Below are 16,987 nucleotides of genomic sequence, written 5' to 3' on the forward strand. Positions count from 1 at the left end.
CTCGGGTCGAAAAAAATTCGGGACGAAAAAAATTCGGGACGGGAACGGGTTGGGAATCGGGACGGGTCGGGATTTTTTAAATTTTGCCACCCCTACTCTATAGAAATCTAGTGGTATTCAAAATAGTCTTTTTTAGAGTTTTAAAAGTCAAGTGATATTCAACCTTGACTTTTAAAAACTCTACAAAAGTCTAGTGTTATTCAAAATATCAATAGACTTTTAATAACTCCGAAAATAATTGACATACAAACATTAATACTTAAAATACAAGTATAATTTGTAAAAAAATGTCTTTGGTCTAACCCAAAGATTTGGATGAATTTCTAAAATTAAAACTCATAATTTCTCTTTCTTTCTCATATCTCCTCACTCCTCTCTATCTCACTCTCTCCCATATTCAAAATATATATATATATATATATATATATATATTTATTTATTTATTTATTTATTTATATTCATGTATTTTTTCATTATTTTCATAAATTTTTTGGGATAGTTTAAATCAAAATAAAAAATATTATTCAAAAATTTGAAAATTTTGAACTATTTTATGCTTTTTAATATTTATAATTATAATATTTAATGATAATAATATATTATTCAAAAAAATAAAATATAATTTAATTCAAATATTTGAATAATCGGATAACAGACATGATAAAAAATAAAAAAAAAATTAACAAATAAATTTTTATGATATAATTGATAAAATAATTTATAAGTTATCATATGTTTTTTTAAAAAAAAAATTAACTTTACACAATCACAAATTTTTTAGTTTTTAATTTTGTTACATTAATATATATATATATACATTTAAAATAAAATGAAATTCATTTTTATCAATAAATTAAAATAATATTTCAAATAAAATTATTATTTATGTCAAATAATTTCTACTTCAAAAGACAAAAACAAAAAATAATAAGATAGGAATTCTTGCAATTGTCGGAAAAAGTTTACAAATCTCTATTAAAAATACCGCGTGTACACAGAATCCAGCGAAGTCAATAAAAATCCATATTAGATAATCACTAATCCAGTCGTCTTCTTCGAGCTTCTCCACTTTCAATGGCAGCATGAGCTTGGCAGGTCTAGGGCAAATCTTCGGGCAAGTCTCGGCGGATTGGTCAGCGCCACACAGCACCCCACTCAAGCCTTTTCTGTTTCTTGTTCATCCCCTGCAGAATGATTCAGCTTCTCTACAAATCACTGTCACCGATTTCCAATACAACACCTTTCAGGCCGTCAAGTCCAGTTTTCAGCTCGAGGACATGGTCATCTTTCATCTTCTTCATCATCGTTTCAGTTATTTGTATTCAATTTATGTTCCATTTGTTGTAGGTTAAATGAATAAAGTCGATTATTAATGGGTCGAAGAGTTTTTTCAAGAAATGTAATTGTCAAATGTTATGTTAATTGAAAGTATAATACTGCCAACCCAATGTTAATGTACGGTTCTAGGTGGCATGAATGAATTGTATCTCGCTTTTATACAGAGGGATGCGATTGGAATTGGTGGTTCTTGGTCAGAATTTGTAGATTATGTCACCGCTTCACTGAAATCGGAAGATGTAAAGCTTGTCATGGAGGGATCATCTGAGTCAGGAGGTAATTTACCAGCCTCTTCTTTTCAACACTGCCGTGAATTCAAGTCAAGACATCAAATTAATATCCATATCCTTTTAATGTGCACCCATAATATATCACATTGTGTTTTAGCATTTAAATTTTATGAAAATAGTATGATAAGTTAAAGGTTCATTTATATCAATAGTGCTGTATTATTCATTTAAGAGGAGCGTGGCTAATTATTTCTAAGAGCTCAATCTTTGATACACACTTTTATTAGTACATTTACTTGCATCTTTTTGGAGTTTGGTCCTTTAATGCTTTGATTCTTTGAGAATTATTGTTTCCGAGATCCATAGTTCCCATGAGAAGTTAGAATGCCTGACGGTAAAACAACTTTTGAAGGCAGGAACTATTGATTTTTGTGAACTGACATTTATGTATGCACGTAATGACTGTTGGGGTAATGCTACATTGATCATTAAAATGTCTATGGAGCACTCGTAGTGTTGTCTAATGTGGAATAATGTTGATTGCATTTTTCTTCTTTTTTCAGGTGCTTTGCATGCAAAATTAATTGCACAAAAATCAAAAGGAATGCCACGAGTCTCGATTTCCCTTGGTAAACTTGTTGATGGGACTGCTTGTAAGGCGATGGGAAGTCTCTCGCGGGAGCTCTATGCAGAATACAGAGTGGCGCATAATTCACTTATTGAAGGTCACAAATCAACTACACTTCTATAAAGTATTGTTTATTTACTAGGGGATCATGACACATAATGCACGTGTTTTATGAAAAAATAATAGAATAAAATTTTTTTTTTTGATTTTTTTTTTAATGAAGATTATTGATGTTTGAAATTGAAATGACAGGAGAGATAATCAAAATTAAAGGAAAATGTGGTACATATAGTGGATGGTTAGAGAATGTTCTGGGGATTATTAAAAAGATTCACTACTATACCAAAGTTAGTTAGTAAAAGGGATTTAACTTTAATAAATTGTACATTGTCAAGCCAGTCCGCAGATGACATTTTGACAATTACATTGATGCAGACAAACTTTTCTTTAGTTAAGGATTATTTTATTGTCCAAGTTTATCTGCTTCTGCGTAGACCAGGAAACAAACTTTCAATTTCATCATGTAAAAAAATTAAGAATGCTGAATCTGTTTCTTGTTTTCTCCGTCTTTTTACTCATCCACTATGTTTGTATTATTTTGTTATTAAACACAATGTGATATATTAAGTGTACAAATAAGGACTTGGTTATCAAATTTGATCTCTTGAGTTGAATTCATGATGTCAGGGGCAGTTTGAAAAATATAAATGGAAGAGAAACTAATTGAAAGAAAGTGACTGGTGAATGGAAAAAATAATCAAACTTAAATGAAAATTCTATCTTTACGCGAGCATATTTTTGTTGGTTGTAACAGTTTAATTTTTATTTCTTTTTAGTTATGAAATTTAAATGTTCTATATTAAGATTTTCTGTGAAGTGTGAAAGTGCGATTAGATTCTATGTTTGCATCATACTGAAGGCATGTGCCTAGACTTAAGACTTGTCAAGGCTTCGCCTTTCCATCACGACTCAAAGTCATGCGCAGTTCTTTAATGAAGTCTGTGCCTTAACCATAGGCCCAAGTCTTGGTGCTCTGTAAAGGTTCAAGGCCCTTCAAAGCACACAATTCAATGTGGAACAGCAATTGGGCCAGAAAAAGAACATCCATTTTCGCTTATGTAGTCATGAATTTTGTTTTACTGTTATTTGATAATATTTGTGAAGTACATATTGCATTTTGCATTATCAGATTTTCTTCAGATATTTAGATTCTACCCTATTGTTATTTAGGGTGCTTCACGTCAATAAAGCACGTGTCTCGCCTTGTGCCTAAGCTCTATGTTTAAGCTTTAGCGCACCTTGTGTTTCAGATTTAGTATAATCTCTATGAAGATATGTAAGCCAGTTAGTTATGCTATATGTTGGCGGCAATACGTTGGCGGCAATACGGATAATGATTTTCCTTTGGGTGCAAGGGCAGGAAAAATTGAGATGATATTTGATTTAAGTTAATAATTCACATTTTCATTGACTACTACCAACTGTTATAATAGATAGAGACTGTTATATCATATATGTGCCGTTTAAATATATCATTACATCATCTGCAGCATGCCCTAAAATTTTTTTCTCTTACAGTTGATAATATTTTTTTATCTGTGTTTCTATCGTCAGAGAAAGAGCAAAATCACCGATTGACCAAAACTGTGGTGGATGAACAGGTGACCCCACTTCCCTCTGACATCAATTAATAGTGCCGGTATCTGAGTTACCGTAGGATCTGTCTTCACTGCTACTGGTTGCTACTTTGATACTGAACTTGCATAATTTAATCACTGAAAGTTGGTGTTCAAAGGTTTAGAAATGCATGAATTTTGATTTGATGCATTTCACTTGGAATTTCAACGTTTTTTACAATTTTCTGTTTATTGGTATGTAACGCATAAAATTATTGGTATGTTAGACATAAAATTTTTAGGTGTGAATATCAGTAGTGTCTCAATTTTGTATGTTAAGACATAAAATTTTTAGGTGTGAATATCAGTAGTGTCTCACTTCAATTTGTGAGATGTTAGATGTCCCACACTTTTCTGGCAACTTGAGTTTCTTTTTTTTTACAAAATGAGGACCCATGTGAAGTAGTTGCAATTTGGATTTTTTAATCTATGCTGTTTTCTCTATAGAGTTGTATACGGGCTAAGCGGCCAGCTATGAGCCTGAATCAAGCTCAGCTTGGTATATATCAGAGCTTCTAAAAAAATCACCCCTAAGCCCGATCCGCAAATCTTACACAAATCCAACCAGACACGGCCTGGTTGGTCTAGATTAACTTTACATAAGCCTGGTTGGTCTAGATTAACTTTACATATAACTGAGACACATTGAAGCCATTCTTTTCTTCATGAAAAAATACATTCTTCATTCTTTGGGTAGAGCTTCTATGCCAGAATCCAGATGCAATCAGAGCAGTGTTTTTGGATTAATTATCCTTGACATGAGTTGAATGTTGTGATTTTATTTTTTATCGTTATATTATATTCTCTTTCCATCAACATTTCACAGGAGCTTGTTTATGATCCTTATCAAGAATTTATATTCTCTCCTTTTCATTTCTTCTCTCTGAGTTTAGAGCTATTGCAACTGATTTTGATGACTTGAATGCTAAAATATTTCTAGAAATGGTCTCTGCACTGGATTTATATGCAATTATAGGAATTCTGCTTGCTATATCTTTGTGTAATTTTGTGTTTGCTTTTCCTCAATATGATTGTCAGGAAAAGAACAACACAATGCAAAAGCAGTTGGACTTGATATTGTATTCTAAAAAGCACAAATCTCAGAAAATAAATGATAGAGTGGGCTCGGATAACAATGTTATGATCTCACAAGACTCCCCAGGTATTGATCTATTCTTTTCTATTTATTTACTTTCCAAATGATCTTTTGGTGCATAGTTGTAAATAAGGGATGCAAATGAAACACTAACCTTTATAGCCAGAAAAAATTTGCTTGAAACTTGAAAGATGAACGATTTTGGGTCAAGAGTTCAAATTTGAGCCAACTTGCTTGGTTGGAGCTCATCATTGACCTCTATGAACCAAATATTCACATAATGACTCGAGCTTGCAAGCATGTGTAATTCTAAATAAGTTTATACAATATCAACAATTTTATTTGTAAGAATTATCTTCGCAGGTCATTGAAAAAAACATATAAAGTCAGATACTCTAATGTTGTCCTACGATGTCAGCAACATCAAGGTACAACATCATTCAAAACAAATTAAATAATTATATTCAAATAGATCAGAAATTACTAAAAATTATTATCAATTAAGCATAATTACGCAGCGAAAATAATAACACAAAAATTATTGTGCACAAGTACAAAGACTTGTGCGATGCCTCATGGCAAAAAATATTACTAGGACAAAGTAATATTCAATTACAAAAACCAATCCTAGTAAACCTATCAAAGTTAAGTTCTCAGCACTTTGAAAAATCCTAACAACACTCTAAATTCAATCAAAGATTGAAAACGAAAACTATGGTTTGTAAACTAAACAAACAAATATCTCAACCAATCGAGATATTAAAACTACAACCTAAATACTATGACAGTAGTATAGGAAAATCAGAGGTGTAGTAAAAGGAAGAAACAAAGCCACAGGGAAGAGTTTGATGACAGTGGCTGGAATTCTTCAACCGGAGATTTAGATCTTCAAACGCTTGGTCTCCGAATTCTGGAATCAGTTTCTCCTTTTTCTTCTATCCTCTTCACGCGTATGATCTTTTTCTCTAATCTTCCTTTGTACGCTCGCTCTCTCTCTCTCTCTCTCTCCTGCTCCTTCTTCACGCTTATAAATAAGTAGAATGATTTATTTTTTTTAGATAGAGTCCTGTAAAGATGGAAACAAATCTTCAATTAAAAAGTAAGCATGATCAAATCATATATCAATATTACTTAAATAAAATATTTTCATCTTTTAATTAAAGATAATATCGAATACAAGAAAGGCAAAACATGTAGAAAAAAAAATTAAAAGGAAAAGAATTGAATAGAATTTATGTCTTATCTCCAAGACATATTTTCCTTTCAATCTCCCCTTTTTTGTCTTTCTGGACAAAACAAAGCATAATAATTATCAGTTGCTCCTTCTGAGTTAGACAACTTAGGCTCCCCCTAAATTTGATCATATCAGTTCACGGTGTTGTCACCGGATTGGACAACATGGGAGGAACAACATCAACAATGAAACAATAATTATTCACATCATTCTGAGCTGTGCCAGATGGTCGGTCCAGCTTCTTGTTTAGCAACCTCAATATAGCAACCCCAACATCATCAACATCATCTCCCCCTTTTTGTCCATGAATGGCAATGTTAAGGAGAAGCTTGTAATCAGCGACCTAATAAATGTAGTGAGCAATGAGAGATTGTGAAACATCTAGACCTTCTTAAAACTTAAATGCGGAATTTTTTTTTTTTTATAATAACAATACATATATGCCCATACATATATGTATCATATTTAAAACCAATTACTGCTACACGTAGCAATTAAAATACTACTTCTTAGTAATAACTTAAATAAAAATAAACAAATAAATAATTAAAAAGGGTTTCATGCATGAAACAAAAATAGTAAATGATACATGTTTGAAACTCTCATATGGGGAAATAATAAAATAGAAATATGCAACTTGTTTTAAAAACTCAACGTCATAAAAATAAATGTATCTTAAAACATCATCTAAAAACTGCAACGGTCACGGGGCCACTGTTCCGTGAGCTCATACATCCTCACCACCGGTAGGAGCTACATAAGTATCATCTGACTCACCTGCACCATATAAGCGTAGTGAGCCTAGGGGCTCAACATGTCTAAACTTGAATATCAAGGTTTAAAATAATGCATCACATAATCATACTAATACATATACATGATACATGAGCATGCATGGAAACATTTTATTTCATAACATAAATGCTGAAACATAAATCTTAAGCATAAACATCATCTTTCTTCATCATACATAACATAGTTGAGCAGGGTATTTTTGAAACAGTCTATGGTCCTATCCGTAAGTGTGAAGCTTATCTGTGCCGACTGATCAGTCTCATGAACCAACGTACGTGGCGGTGATAAATCACCTCCTATGGTAGTAAACTACCTCATAAATCATATATCATATGGTGGATAACCACCCTTATGTCACACTACTTCAATTTCCATCAAGAAAATATTTTTGCTCAACTCATACATAATCATAATCATATCATATAAAATTTCATGAATGCATGCACTGAAAATTTGTCCGTAATATATATTTAATTGATTTTTTTCATATTAAATATACTTATACTTAAAATATAAACTTCATGCATAAAAATAATTAAATATATATTCCGGACTTAGTTATTTTTCATGGGTTGGTCCAGACTGCTGGTCACTCAATCTAAGCCCATTAAACTTAAATAAGAGCCCAATTATCATATTTTAGCCCAAATAACTTAACTAAACTTAACTGGGCCTAAATAAAAATATTTAAGCCCATTAACTTAAATAAACCCAATAAGACACTAGACTGGCCCAAAAATCCTCTGACTGACCCAAAAATTCCCATGGGCTCCCAAGCCCATAAAAATCATTGGGCTAACTTAAATAAATTATTTAAAGCCCAAAATAAAATTATTTGGAAGCCCAAATATTTTATTTCTAATTAATTGGCCCAAAAACCAATTAAAACCTTAAACACTTAAAAATTAAAAATACTCGAGCCCGGCCCACCTAACCCGGACCCGGACCGATCTGAACCGACCCACAAATTACCAGACCCGATCCAGACCCCAAGACCCGACCCGGACCTGCCCAAAACCCTTAACCCGTTTCCCTCTTGTTCCTTACTCTCGGCTGCGACCAGCTTCTGTTCAGAGGCATCGGCCGCCCTACTCCGGCCACCAAATGGCCGGAGCACCACCACCTACACCTAGAAGACTTCAAGACGTTTCCAGAAAGCTAAAAACCAGCCCAAACGGAGTCCTAACGAAGGAGAACGAACCAAAACAAAATCTGCCTAATTTCTGCTCGCGCGCTGCGCGCGACGCCGGACTTTCGGCCATTCGGCCGCCCAACTCCGACCATCACTGGCTAGAGAACTACCTGAGATAACTTCCTCTATGTCTTGGGGTTCTAACCCAATTGGAATCACCCTCAAACCCGTCCTATACAGTGCACACGAACCATTCTTCCAAAACCGCTCAAACTGCGACCTTCTATGCAACCAGAAGATATTGTTTCGGTTCAGACCAACCTTGGCTCAAACCACTCGAACCACTCGACCCTAAGGCACCCTAGGACACCCCTTGACCGAGCCCCAGCCTCTGGACCATACTATGCTTGGCAAAAACGTGAGTCATGACCAATCAAGCAAGAACATGCATCAAGGCATACATGCATAAACTCGAAATTTCCATGAAAAATCTGAAATAAAACACATCATGCAAGAGTAATAGCTTATATGGTGGCCAAATAAAAGTTTTAGACATGCTTTTTAATCTTTGAATGGAGATTGATGCGTTTACGAGACTCCGGGACGACGAACGGATCAAAATCTACGAAGATCAAGCTTGGTCGGCTATGGAGATTGTGAAATCTGAAGAAAACGTGAAGAAGAGAATGGAGAGAAGGATGGAGTCGGCTGATTGAGTTTAGGGTAGGGTAGGCTTTAGTTTTTTAAATTTTGATAATTAGGATTAATTTAGGATAATAACTAATATAAATTAATGAGGTAGATAATATAACATAAATATAAGATTTTAAACTTTTAAAAATACCTACTAATCTGATATATAATAATAAATCCCGAAATATAATATTAAAGGATTTTTAAAAATCAATAAAAGTCATTAAAATGACTTATTTTGGCCAAAAATCAATTCTTAAATAAATATATAAGTAAATACTAAAATTTTCTTGACAAAATACTTTAAAATATTATTTTAAGGCTCATAAAACTCATAAAATATTTTTGGCTAAGAATTTTGGTATCTCGTCCGTCCGCGGTCCCGTCTACGCGATCAAAATATTAAATTCCTTAAAAATCTAGAATTTCCATAATTATGGGTTAAATGCTAAAATAAATTAAATCATGCATATAAATCACATAATATCACATAAATACATTTAACCCTTAATTAAAAAATTAATTTCTCCTAATTATGCATGCGGATTTACGTTTTAAAATTTTCGGGTGTTACAGATTGAGCATTAAAGATCTGGTACTCAGCAAACATGATTTGAGACTCCAGGCAGACAAGTGAAAGTTGCACAAATTCTGATGTTGGTGCCTTGATGTTGGCAACATCGAAAATAACATCAGTACGCAGAGGTCTACCCATCCAAGATAGATCAACCTTCAAATTACCCTTGAGAAAAGTAGGATCGATCTTGACAGTCTCCCCCTCAACAGAAAGTGGTTCATCTTTCATCATCCGCTTCAATGTTATCACTGTCAGTGTTGGGAACATCATCTGCAACAACATCTGATGCAGCAGATTGTTCAGATGAAGACGACCTCGAACATAGACTCCCAAAATTTGTGGAGTCTTTCTCATAAGCATCAGAGGTCAAGGTTCAGTAAATTCAAGTACTAGAGCACAGTGTAAGGAGCCAATGACATCCCAAATTCAGCAGGATCCAATTCAGCAAAATTGGCAGCGACAGAAGATTGTGAAGATTCCTTAACAACAGAGGAAGAAACACCACCAACTTAGGGTTCTGGGTGAGCAACGATCTCAAATCCTCATCTTCAAAATCATCTCCAGGAAAAATCTTGATCAAACTTTTTTCCTGCAAATGTGAGTGAGATTATGAAAGAATTAAATAATTCACATAGAAATAGAACAAAGAGAGGCTATGAGAACAACGGTGCAAATGATCAGACTAAGTGTCAATCTTAAGCTCTAATGTGTCAATTTGAAGAGACAAAGACACAGTAAAAATCCATTAGCCAGTAAAATCGCAATTCTCTCAATCATCACACTGTTACGGTCAAAGAGATTAATGAGTTTTGAATTTTTTGAAAACTTGAAAACTCAATATACAAGGCAATAATCTAGTTAAATCAATATCTGATATATCCCAAAAAAAAAAACTGCACACCGCATGTAACACCACTAAAATTCAAATCCCAAAGGATAAATTTATGGTTAATTTGATTTTCACCATATTTCATCCAAAAAAAAAATACGAAACAATTTCACCAATTTATTTATTCACGAAATAATGCAAATGCATGACCTAAGGATGTCTAAAACAGAGTGTAGAATATCAAGAATGCAGTAACAATGCATGAGATATGTTTACAAGTGTGATGTTTGCATCTGATGTTGGAAACATCTCCTGGGAACAGTGTAGTTTTTCAAAACAAAATCAGAAATTTTTCCACACTTAATTAGCCAGATTTTTTGTTTATTGATTTAGAAGTGGTAGCCTGCACACTGAGAGAACGGTCTTCATAGGACTCTCTCAGGTAGCTTTTTCCATTTTCTTCCGAAATTTGGTGTGTTAGACAATTGCGTCAACACTTCTCTTATCAGCTCACATATAAAATTTTTCCAAGTCACGTTTCACATGGAACAAGATCATGGAATACACAAACATTCCTCAACTACTTGGTGACTTAAGTGAGCAATCAACTTGGCTTCGTGTGTTACAAAATATTTTAAATAGAAAAACTACTGATAAACCAGTTAATGACCAGAACATAGCAAACAAGACACTGAACAAAGTGCATGAATGAAATGAAAGATGCCTAAAATCCTAAAAATGCACATGCATGTTTGGTGTTGTCTCATGATGTTAGCAACATCACGGAGCAACATCAGTGAGTGATAAAAGTGAACGCATGCTAAGAGATTTCATAAGGTTGGAAAATCTCTTAAAACCCAATGCTTTCGTGAATCTTTCAACTAGTTGATTATCAGTACCAATGAATTCCATATGAATCAAATCTTTTTCAACCAAATCACGGATAAAATGATGTTTTGTATCAATGTGTTTAGTGCGGGAGTGTTGTACTGGGATTTTCAAGATATTAATCACACTAGAATTATCACAATGTAAAGTTGAAGTTTCACTTTTAAACTCATAGTCATTCACCATTTGATTCATCCACAAAAGTTGAAAACAACAACTTCCAACTGCTTCATATTTCAAAATTATTTTTACCGCTTTGAGACGTGATATTTTAGGATCAGACTGATACTTAGCACATAAACAAAAGCTAAACATGATATCAATGCGGCTAGCAGTCAAATATAGAAGAATGTCTATGATGTTGCGGTACATGGTGTTGTCAACACCGTCCGCAATATCTTTGGACAGTTTTTCACTTGATCCAATTGGTGTTTTCGTATGCTTCAGATTATCACCACAAAATTTCTTCACAAGATACTTAGCATATATACTTTGAGAGAACAAAATACCTTCAGACATTTGATTGACTTGAAGTCCAATAAAATAACTCATCTCTCTCACCATTGCTCATTTCAAAATTAGATTCCATGCATGCAACAAAGTGATCAACATAATTTTGAGATGAAGCACAAAACAGTAAATCATCCACATAGATTTGACAAATCAAGATATCATCTTTGAGCTTTTGAATAAAGAGAGTTTTATCCTTTTCACCTCTTTTGAAGTCAATTCTCAACAAATATTTTGTCAATCTACCATACCATGCACAAAGAACTTGCTTGAGTTCATATAGAGCCTTCTTCAATTTGTGGACATGATCCAAATGCTTAGGGTCTTCAAAACCCTTAGGTTGTTTGACATAAACATGTTCATGCAAAATACCATTAAGAAAAATATTTTTTACATCCATTTGATACAGTTTAAGACCCATATAACAAGAAATAAAAAGCAATAATCGAACAGATTCAATACGAGCAACAAGAGCAAAAGTTTCATCAAACTCTACCCCTTCAACTTGAGTGTACCCTTGAGTAACTAAACGAGTATTATTTCCAACACTATTCCTCAACTCATCAGTTTTGATTTTGAAATTCCATTTAGTACCAATCACATTTCCATGAGCAGAAGGTGATACAAGATACCATACACCATTTCTAAAAAATTGCTCAAGTTTTTCATTCATATCATTCACCAAAAACTCGTCTTTTAAGACTTCACTCATATTCTTGGCTTCAATGAAAAAGACAAAATTGGAATACATTACCTGGAAAAACACAGAAGCATTGCACACTAACCCGATCATCTTTTGATAGTCCACTTTTTCTTTGTTTTGGGTTCTCACATTTTCCAGTAAGTTACCAATGACCTGAGATGTCAGATGAACTTTCTGAATCTGAGAACTTTCTTCCACATCAGCATGTATTTTTTCATCAGACCGACTTTCTACAGATTGATTCAACTGGAAATCTGATGTTGTGCCGTTGATGTTGGCAACATCTGGGATAACACAGGGAGTGTCCAGTTGTTCATTCATCAAGTTTTGGAAGTCATCTTTTGCTCTCTTTCCTTTGATATCACCATGGCTTTCCATTTCTCGTACAACTTCAAACTTACCCAAATTTTTCAAGGATTTGAAGTTTGCATATATCCTAGCTTCTGGTGCCATAAATCCAATTCGCTTTCCTTAGAGCTTTTACAGCCATGTTCTTCACCAATTTTGTAGAAATTATCGGCTGACCTAGTACATGTCATTACACAAACATTAACTTCATCAAACACCTCACATGAATTTTTATCAAATTTCACAAATAGGTTATCATCACAAAGTTGGCTAATGCTAATTAAATTTGAATTCAATCTCTCAACATAAAACACATTGTGAAGCTCTGGAAATCCTTTCACATTCAAAGTTCCTTTGCCAACAATATTTCCTTTTGCACCTCCACCATAGGTCACGCATCCACTCCTTTGATCCACATAATCAGTGAGAAACTCCTTTGATCCAGTCATGTGACAAGAACTGTCACTATCAAAATACCAAGCACCTGAAGAGTCGGTTTTCAATGAGGTATAAATGACAAAACATTTGAGTTTCACCTTAGGTACCCAGAACCTTTTACCAGAGGACTGTTTCTTTGCAGTGTTGTGGCTGATGTTGCCAACATCAGAGGGCAACATCGACTTACCAGACCACTTCATGAAATCTTTCTTCAGTTTGAAGCAATGAGGCCTTATGTGTCCTGGTTTATGACAATAATGACATATAAAATAGGTCTACTACCTTTTTGATTTTGAGTACATACCTGCTTTGGAGTTATTTTAACAGGAGGTCCCTCTTTGAAAGATGATGAGCAATACTTTCCTTTACAAATACTGTAGGTCTCGGAATAGTGTGCGAAGATTCACCAACTTCAAATGTGCTTTCTTCGAAACCCAATCCAGCTTTATCAATTTTTCCAGTCATCAATAATTCCGAGAGTTTGTTTGAACTGGAATTATATTTTGTCAAAGTTTGATTTGCTTTTACCAATTCATCCTTCACGGTGCAGAGTTCTATTTCCTTTTTTGTTAGAGCAACTTCAAGTTTGGCCAAAACACTTTTCATCTCAGCATTTTCTTTGGTCAAGACACAGTTTGCTTGATTTCTTTTCACCCAATCTGCATAGAGTGAGTTCTTCATACATGGTTTGAACACTTTCCTCAGTAGGTGTTTTTTCATTTTTCCTATGTGTATCTTCAACAGCATTTAGACACAGAAACTTTAGATTAACATTCTTATAGCAGAGTTCTGAGATTGCTATCCCAGTAGACACTTCGTGAGGATTGATTTGAAGATGAGTTCTCACGGGAATGGCCTTGGTTATTGCTGTGCATTCTTTGATATGAGAATCTTCTTGTTCTTCCTTATCTTCGTCATCCTCCTGAACACTGGAATTGTTAAGAAAAACAACATTCAAACACAAGGAATTAGATACATACCGTCTGATGTTGTGGCCTGATGTTGCCATGTCAGAGGCAACAACATTAGGATTGACTTGTAGCAATGATTTTCTCTTTACAAGAGCAGTATGCGATGTCTGATTTTCTTCCTCAGTAGACTCATGATCTTCATCAATATCATCATCACTTAAAAATTCAGTCACTCCTTTCCTCAATCTCAAATTGTTCTTTCCTTGAGGGAGAGAAGTTTTTTTAGTCTTCAAAGGTGTAGGCACAACCAAAGATTTGGATTTTTGCTCACTTTCTATATAATCTCTGGTTTTTTTCAAGTAGCTGCCAAATTTCTTCGCAATCAGAAATGTAGATTCTTCACATAGGTCTATTTCATTAACCTCTTGTGATATTTGCACAAGATCCTTGTGAGAGTCTTGTAATTCCATAATGTACCTGTTAAGATAAAACAACCAGAATCAGCTCTTAGTGTATCAAGAGTGGTCTCTGACGCCACTTGTAAGAATTATCTTCGCAGGGCATTGACAAAAACATATAAAGTCAAATACTCTAATGTTGTCCTACGATGTCAGCAACATCAAGGTACAACATCATTCAAAAAAAATTAAATAATTATATTCAAATAGATCAGAAATTACTAAAAATTATTATCAATTAAGCATAATTACGCAGCGGAAATAATAACACAAAAATTATTGTGCACAAGTACAAAGACTTGTGCGATGCCTCATGGCAAAAAATATTACTAGGACAAAGTAATATTCAATTACAAAAACCAATCCTAGTAAACATATCAAAGTTAGATTCTCAACACTTTGAGAAATCCTAACAACACTCTAAATTCAATCAAAGATTGAAAACGAAAATTATGGAGTGTAAACTAAACAAACAAATATCTCAACCAATCGAGATATTAAAACTACACCGTAAATATTATGAAAGTAGTATAGGAAAATCAGAGGTGTAGTAAAAGGAAGAAACAAAGCCACAGGGAAGAGTTTGAAGTCTCTTTGTCAGATAGTCTTCACGATGACAGTGGCTGGAATTCTTCAACCGGAGATTTAGATCTTCAAACGCTTGGTCTCCGAATTCTGGAATCAGTTTCTCCTTTTTCTTCTATCCTCTTCACGCGTATGATCTTTTTCTCTAATCTTCCTTTGAACGCTCTCTCTCTCTCTTCTGCTCCTTCTTCACGCTTATAAATAATTCACGCTTATAAATAAGTAGAATGATTTATTTTCTTTAGATAGAGTCCTGTAAAGATGGAAACAAATCTTCAATTAAAAAGTAAGCATGATCAAATCATATATCAATGTTACTTAAATAAAAGATTATCATCTTTTAATTAAAGATAATATCGAATACAAGAAAGGCAAAACATGTAGAAAAAAAAAAATTAAAAGGAAAACAATTGAATAAAATTTATGTTTTATCTCCAAGACATATTTTCCTTTCATTATTTAACTTCGAAAGCTATATTATAAATATGTTTATATAATATCTACAAGTTCACTAAAGTTCGAAAGCTATCTATCACAATAACATGGACTCAAATTCCACTTGGAAGTAAATTCAATTTTGTTTGAGGTTAGTACCACATTGATAATCTTAAACATGGATTAAATTATATTCAAGCATGTTAAAAAGTTTGTTAAGCTGGCTCCATGGGTTTGCAACATGGGTCCATACTAGCGTAACTACTATTGATTGATCAAGGGAAAGCACCCCCCACACTTTTTTAACCTGCAGTTCTTTCACTTAATCGCCATATATATTTGATTGACCCTTTTCAATTTCATTGTTGAAATTGTAATATGTCGTGTCTCTACTTGCAGACAAGCATGCTGCTCACAGCCCAGGCTCAACCAAGGCCGCAAACCGAGTCGTTCCTGCACACCGCAGGTTATTGGCATATCTATTTTTGTTTAATCGTGTAAGTATTCAATTTCAGTCATTGACCTTTATCTTTTTGGCAGATCTAAAGTAAGAGGTGCTATTCTGAAGGACACTGAAGATGATTGAAAAAATTGAGAAGGATATCGACCCCATCATGTTCACAGTATGTGGCTGGATACATGTAAATCATCAGCTTGCCTTTCTCAGAACCCTTCATTCATTAACGGAATGAGAAACAGATCACTGTACAGATTCAATTGACATCCATATCGCTTTAGGGTGGTGCAAGATTTCGTGACATGTTCAGATGTAGAGTTTATTCGAGTTGGAAACATCTGTCATTACACGGCCTTTCGTGAATTGTGGTGCTTGTCTGTTTAATTTTAACAGTTTGTACGAGGAGTTGGAATCTTGGCCAACTATTGGTATCATAAATGAAAATGTGGCATGAATTTGATTTTGAATATAGCTGTCAAAGTGGATTGGGTCCGCTGGGTTGGCCCGTCCCGCCCGCTATATAGACGGGTTGGGTTGACAAATTTTCAACCCGCCTAAATAGTGGGCCGACCGTATCGTCCCGCCAAGTGGTGGGTTGCGGGCCAACCAGTCAAATATAACTAAAAATTGGCGGGTTGACCCGTCACGCACCGACAATTAGGCGGGTTGGGTTGATAATTTCCCAACCCGCCTAAATGGTGGGCCGCCTCGTCCCACCAACTGGCGGGTTTTGGTAGGTTGTGGTTTGGTCCGCGCAGCCGACCCGTTTTGACAACTCTAATTCTGAATTCTCTTCGCTTGGAAAAAATTCAAGTGGAGGTCAGCGAATGCTATCTGTTTTGAGTACATGGAGAGTTCTGACTTCTGATGCGTGTTCCTCGTGTGTTAGTCAAAAAAAATGTTGCGTCTTGTGTAGTTTATTTCCCATTTAAAAGAACACATCATGCCTGGGCTGTTATTTATAAACCCAAAATATTTGTATTGGAAAATCAAGAAGTTTCATTGGAAATGTCGGATTCAGTCCTT

The 16,987-nt window shown here is 34.4% G+C and overlaps 1 protein-coding gene across 1 annotated transcript; it reads left to right on the forward strand.

Moving 5' to 3' along the window:
• Window positions 1–991: 991 nt before the first annotated feature.
• Window positions 992–16,421, forward strand: LOC140890658 (uncharacterized). Its single transcript, XM_073298601.1, has 7 exons — window positions 992–1,280; window positions 1,503–1,614; window positions 2,132–2,293; window positions 3,811–3,857; window positions 4,911–5,034; window positions 15,904–15,970; window positions 16,045–16,421. The coding sequence occupies exons 1-7, from the start codon at window positions 1,083–1,085 to the stop codon at window positions 16,088–16,090; spliced, it is 756 nt and encodes a 251-aa protein (XP_073154702.1). The 5' UTR covers window positions 992–1,082; the 3' UTR covers window positions 16,091–16,421.
• The last annotated feature ends 566 nt before the right edge of the window (window positions 16,422–16,987 follow it).

Source organism: Henckelia pumila, chromosome 3 (genome assembly GCF_033568475.1).
Source record: "Henckelia pumila isolate YLH828 chromosome 3, ASM3356847v2, whole genome shotgun sequence".
NCBI classification, from domain to species: domain Eukaryota; kingdom Viridiplantae; phylum Streptophyta; class Magnoliopsida; order Lamiales; family Gesneriaceae; genus Henckelia; species Henckelia pumila.

Excerpts from the sequence above, each read along its gene's own strand:
- LOC140890658 (XM_073298601.1), top strand. The coding sequence starts at position 1,083 with ATGAGCTTGGCAGGTCTAGGGCAAATCTTCGGGCAAGTCTCGGCGGAT. Across the intron at positions 1,281-1,502 it reads GTTTTCAGCTCGAGGACATG|AGGGATGCGATTGGAATTGG; the intron begins GTCATCTTTCAT and ends GCTTTTATACAG. Across the intron at positions 2,294-3,810 it reads GCATAATTCACTTATTGAAG|AGAAAGAGCAAAATCACCGA; the intron begins GTCACAAATCAA and ends TTCTATCGTCAG.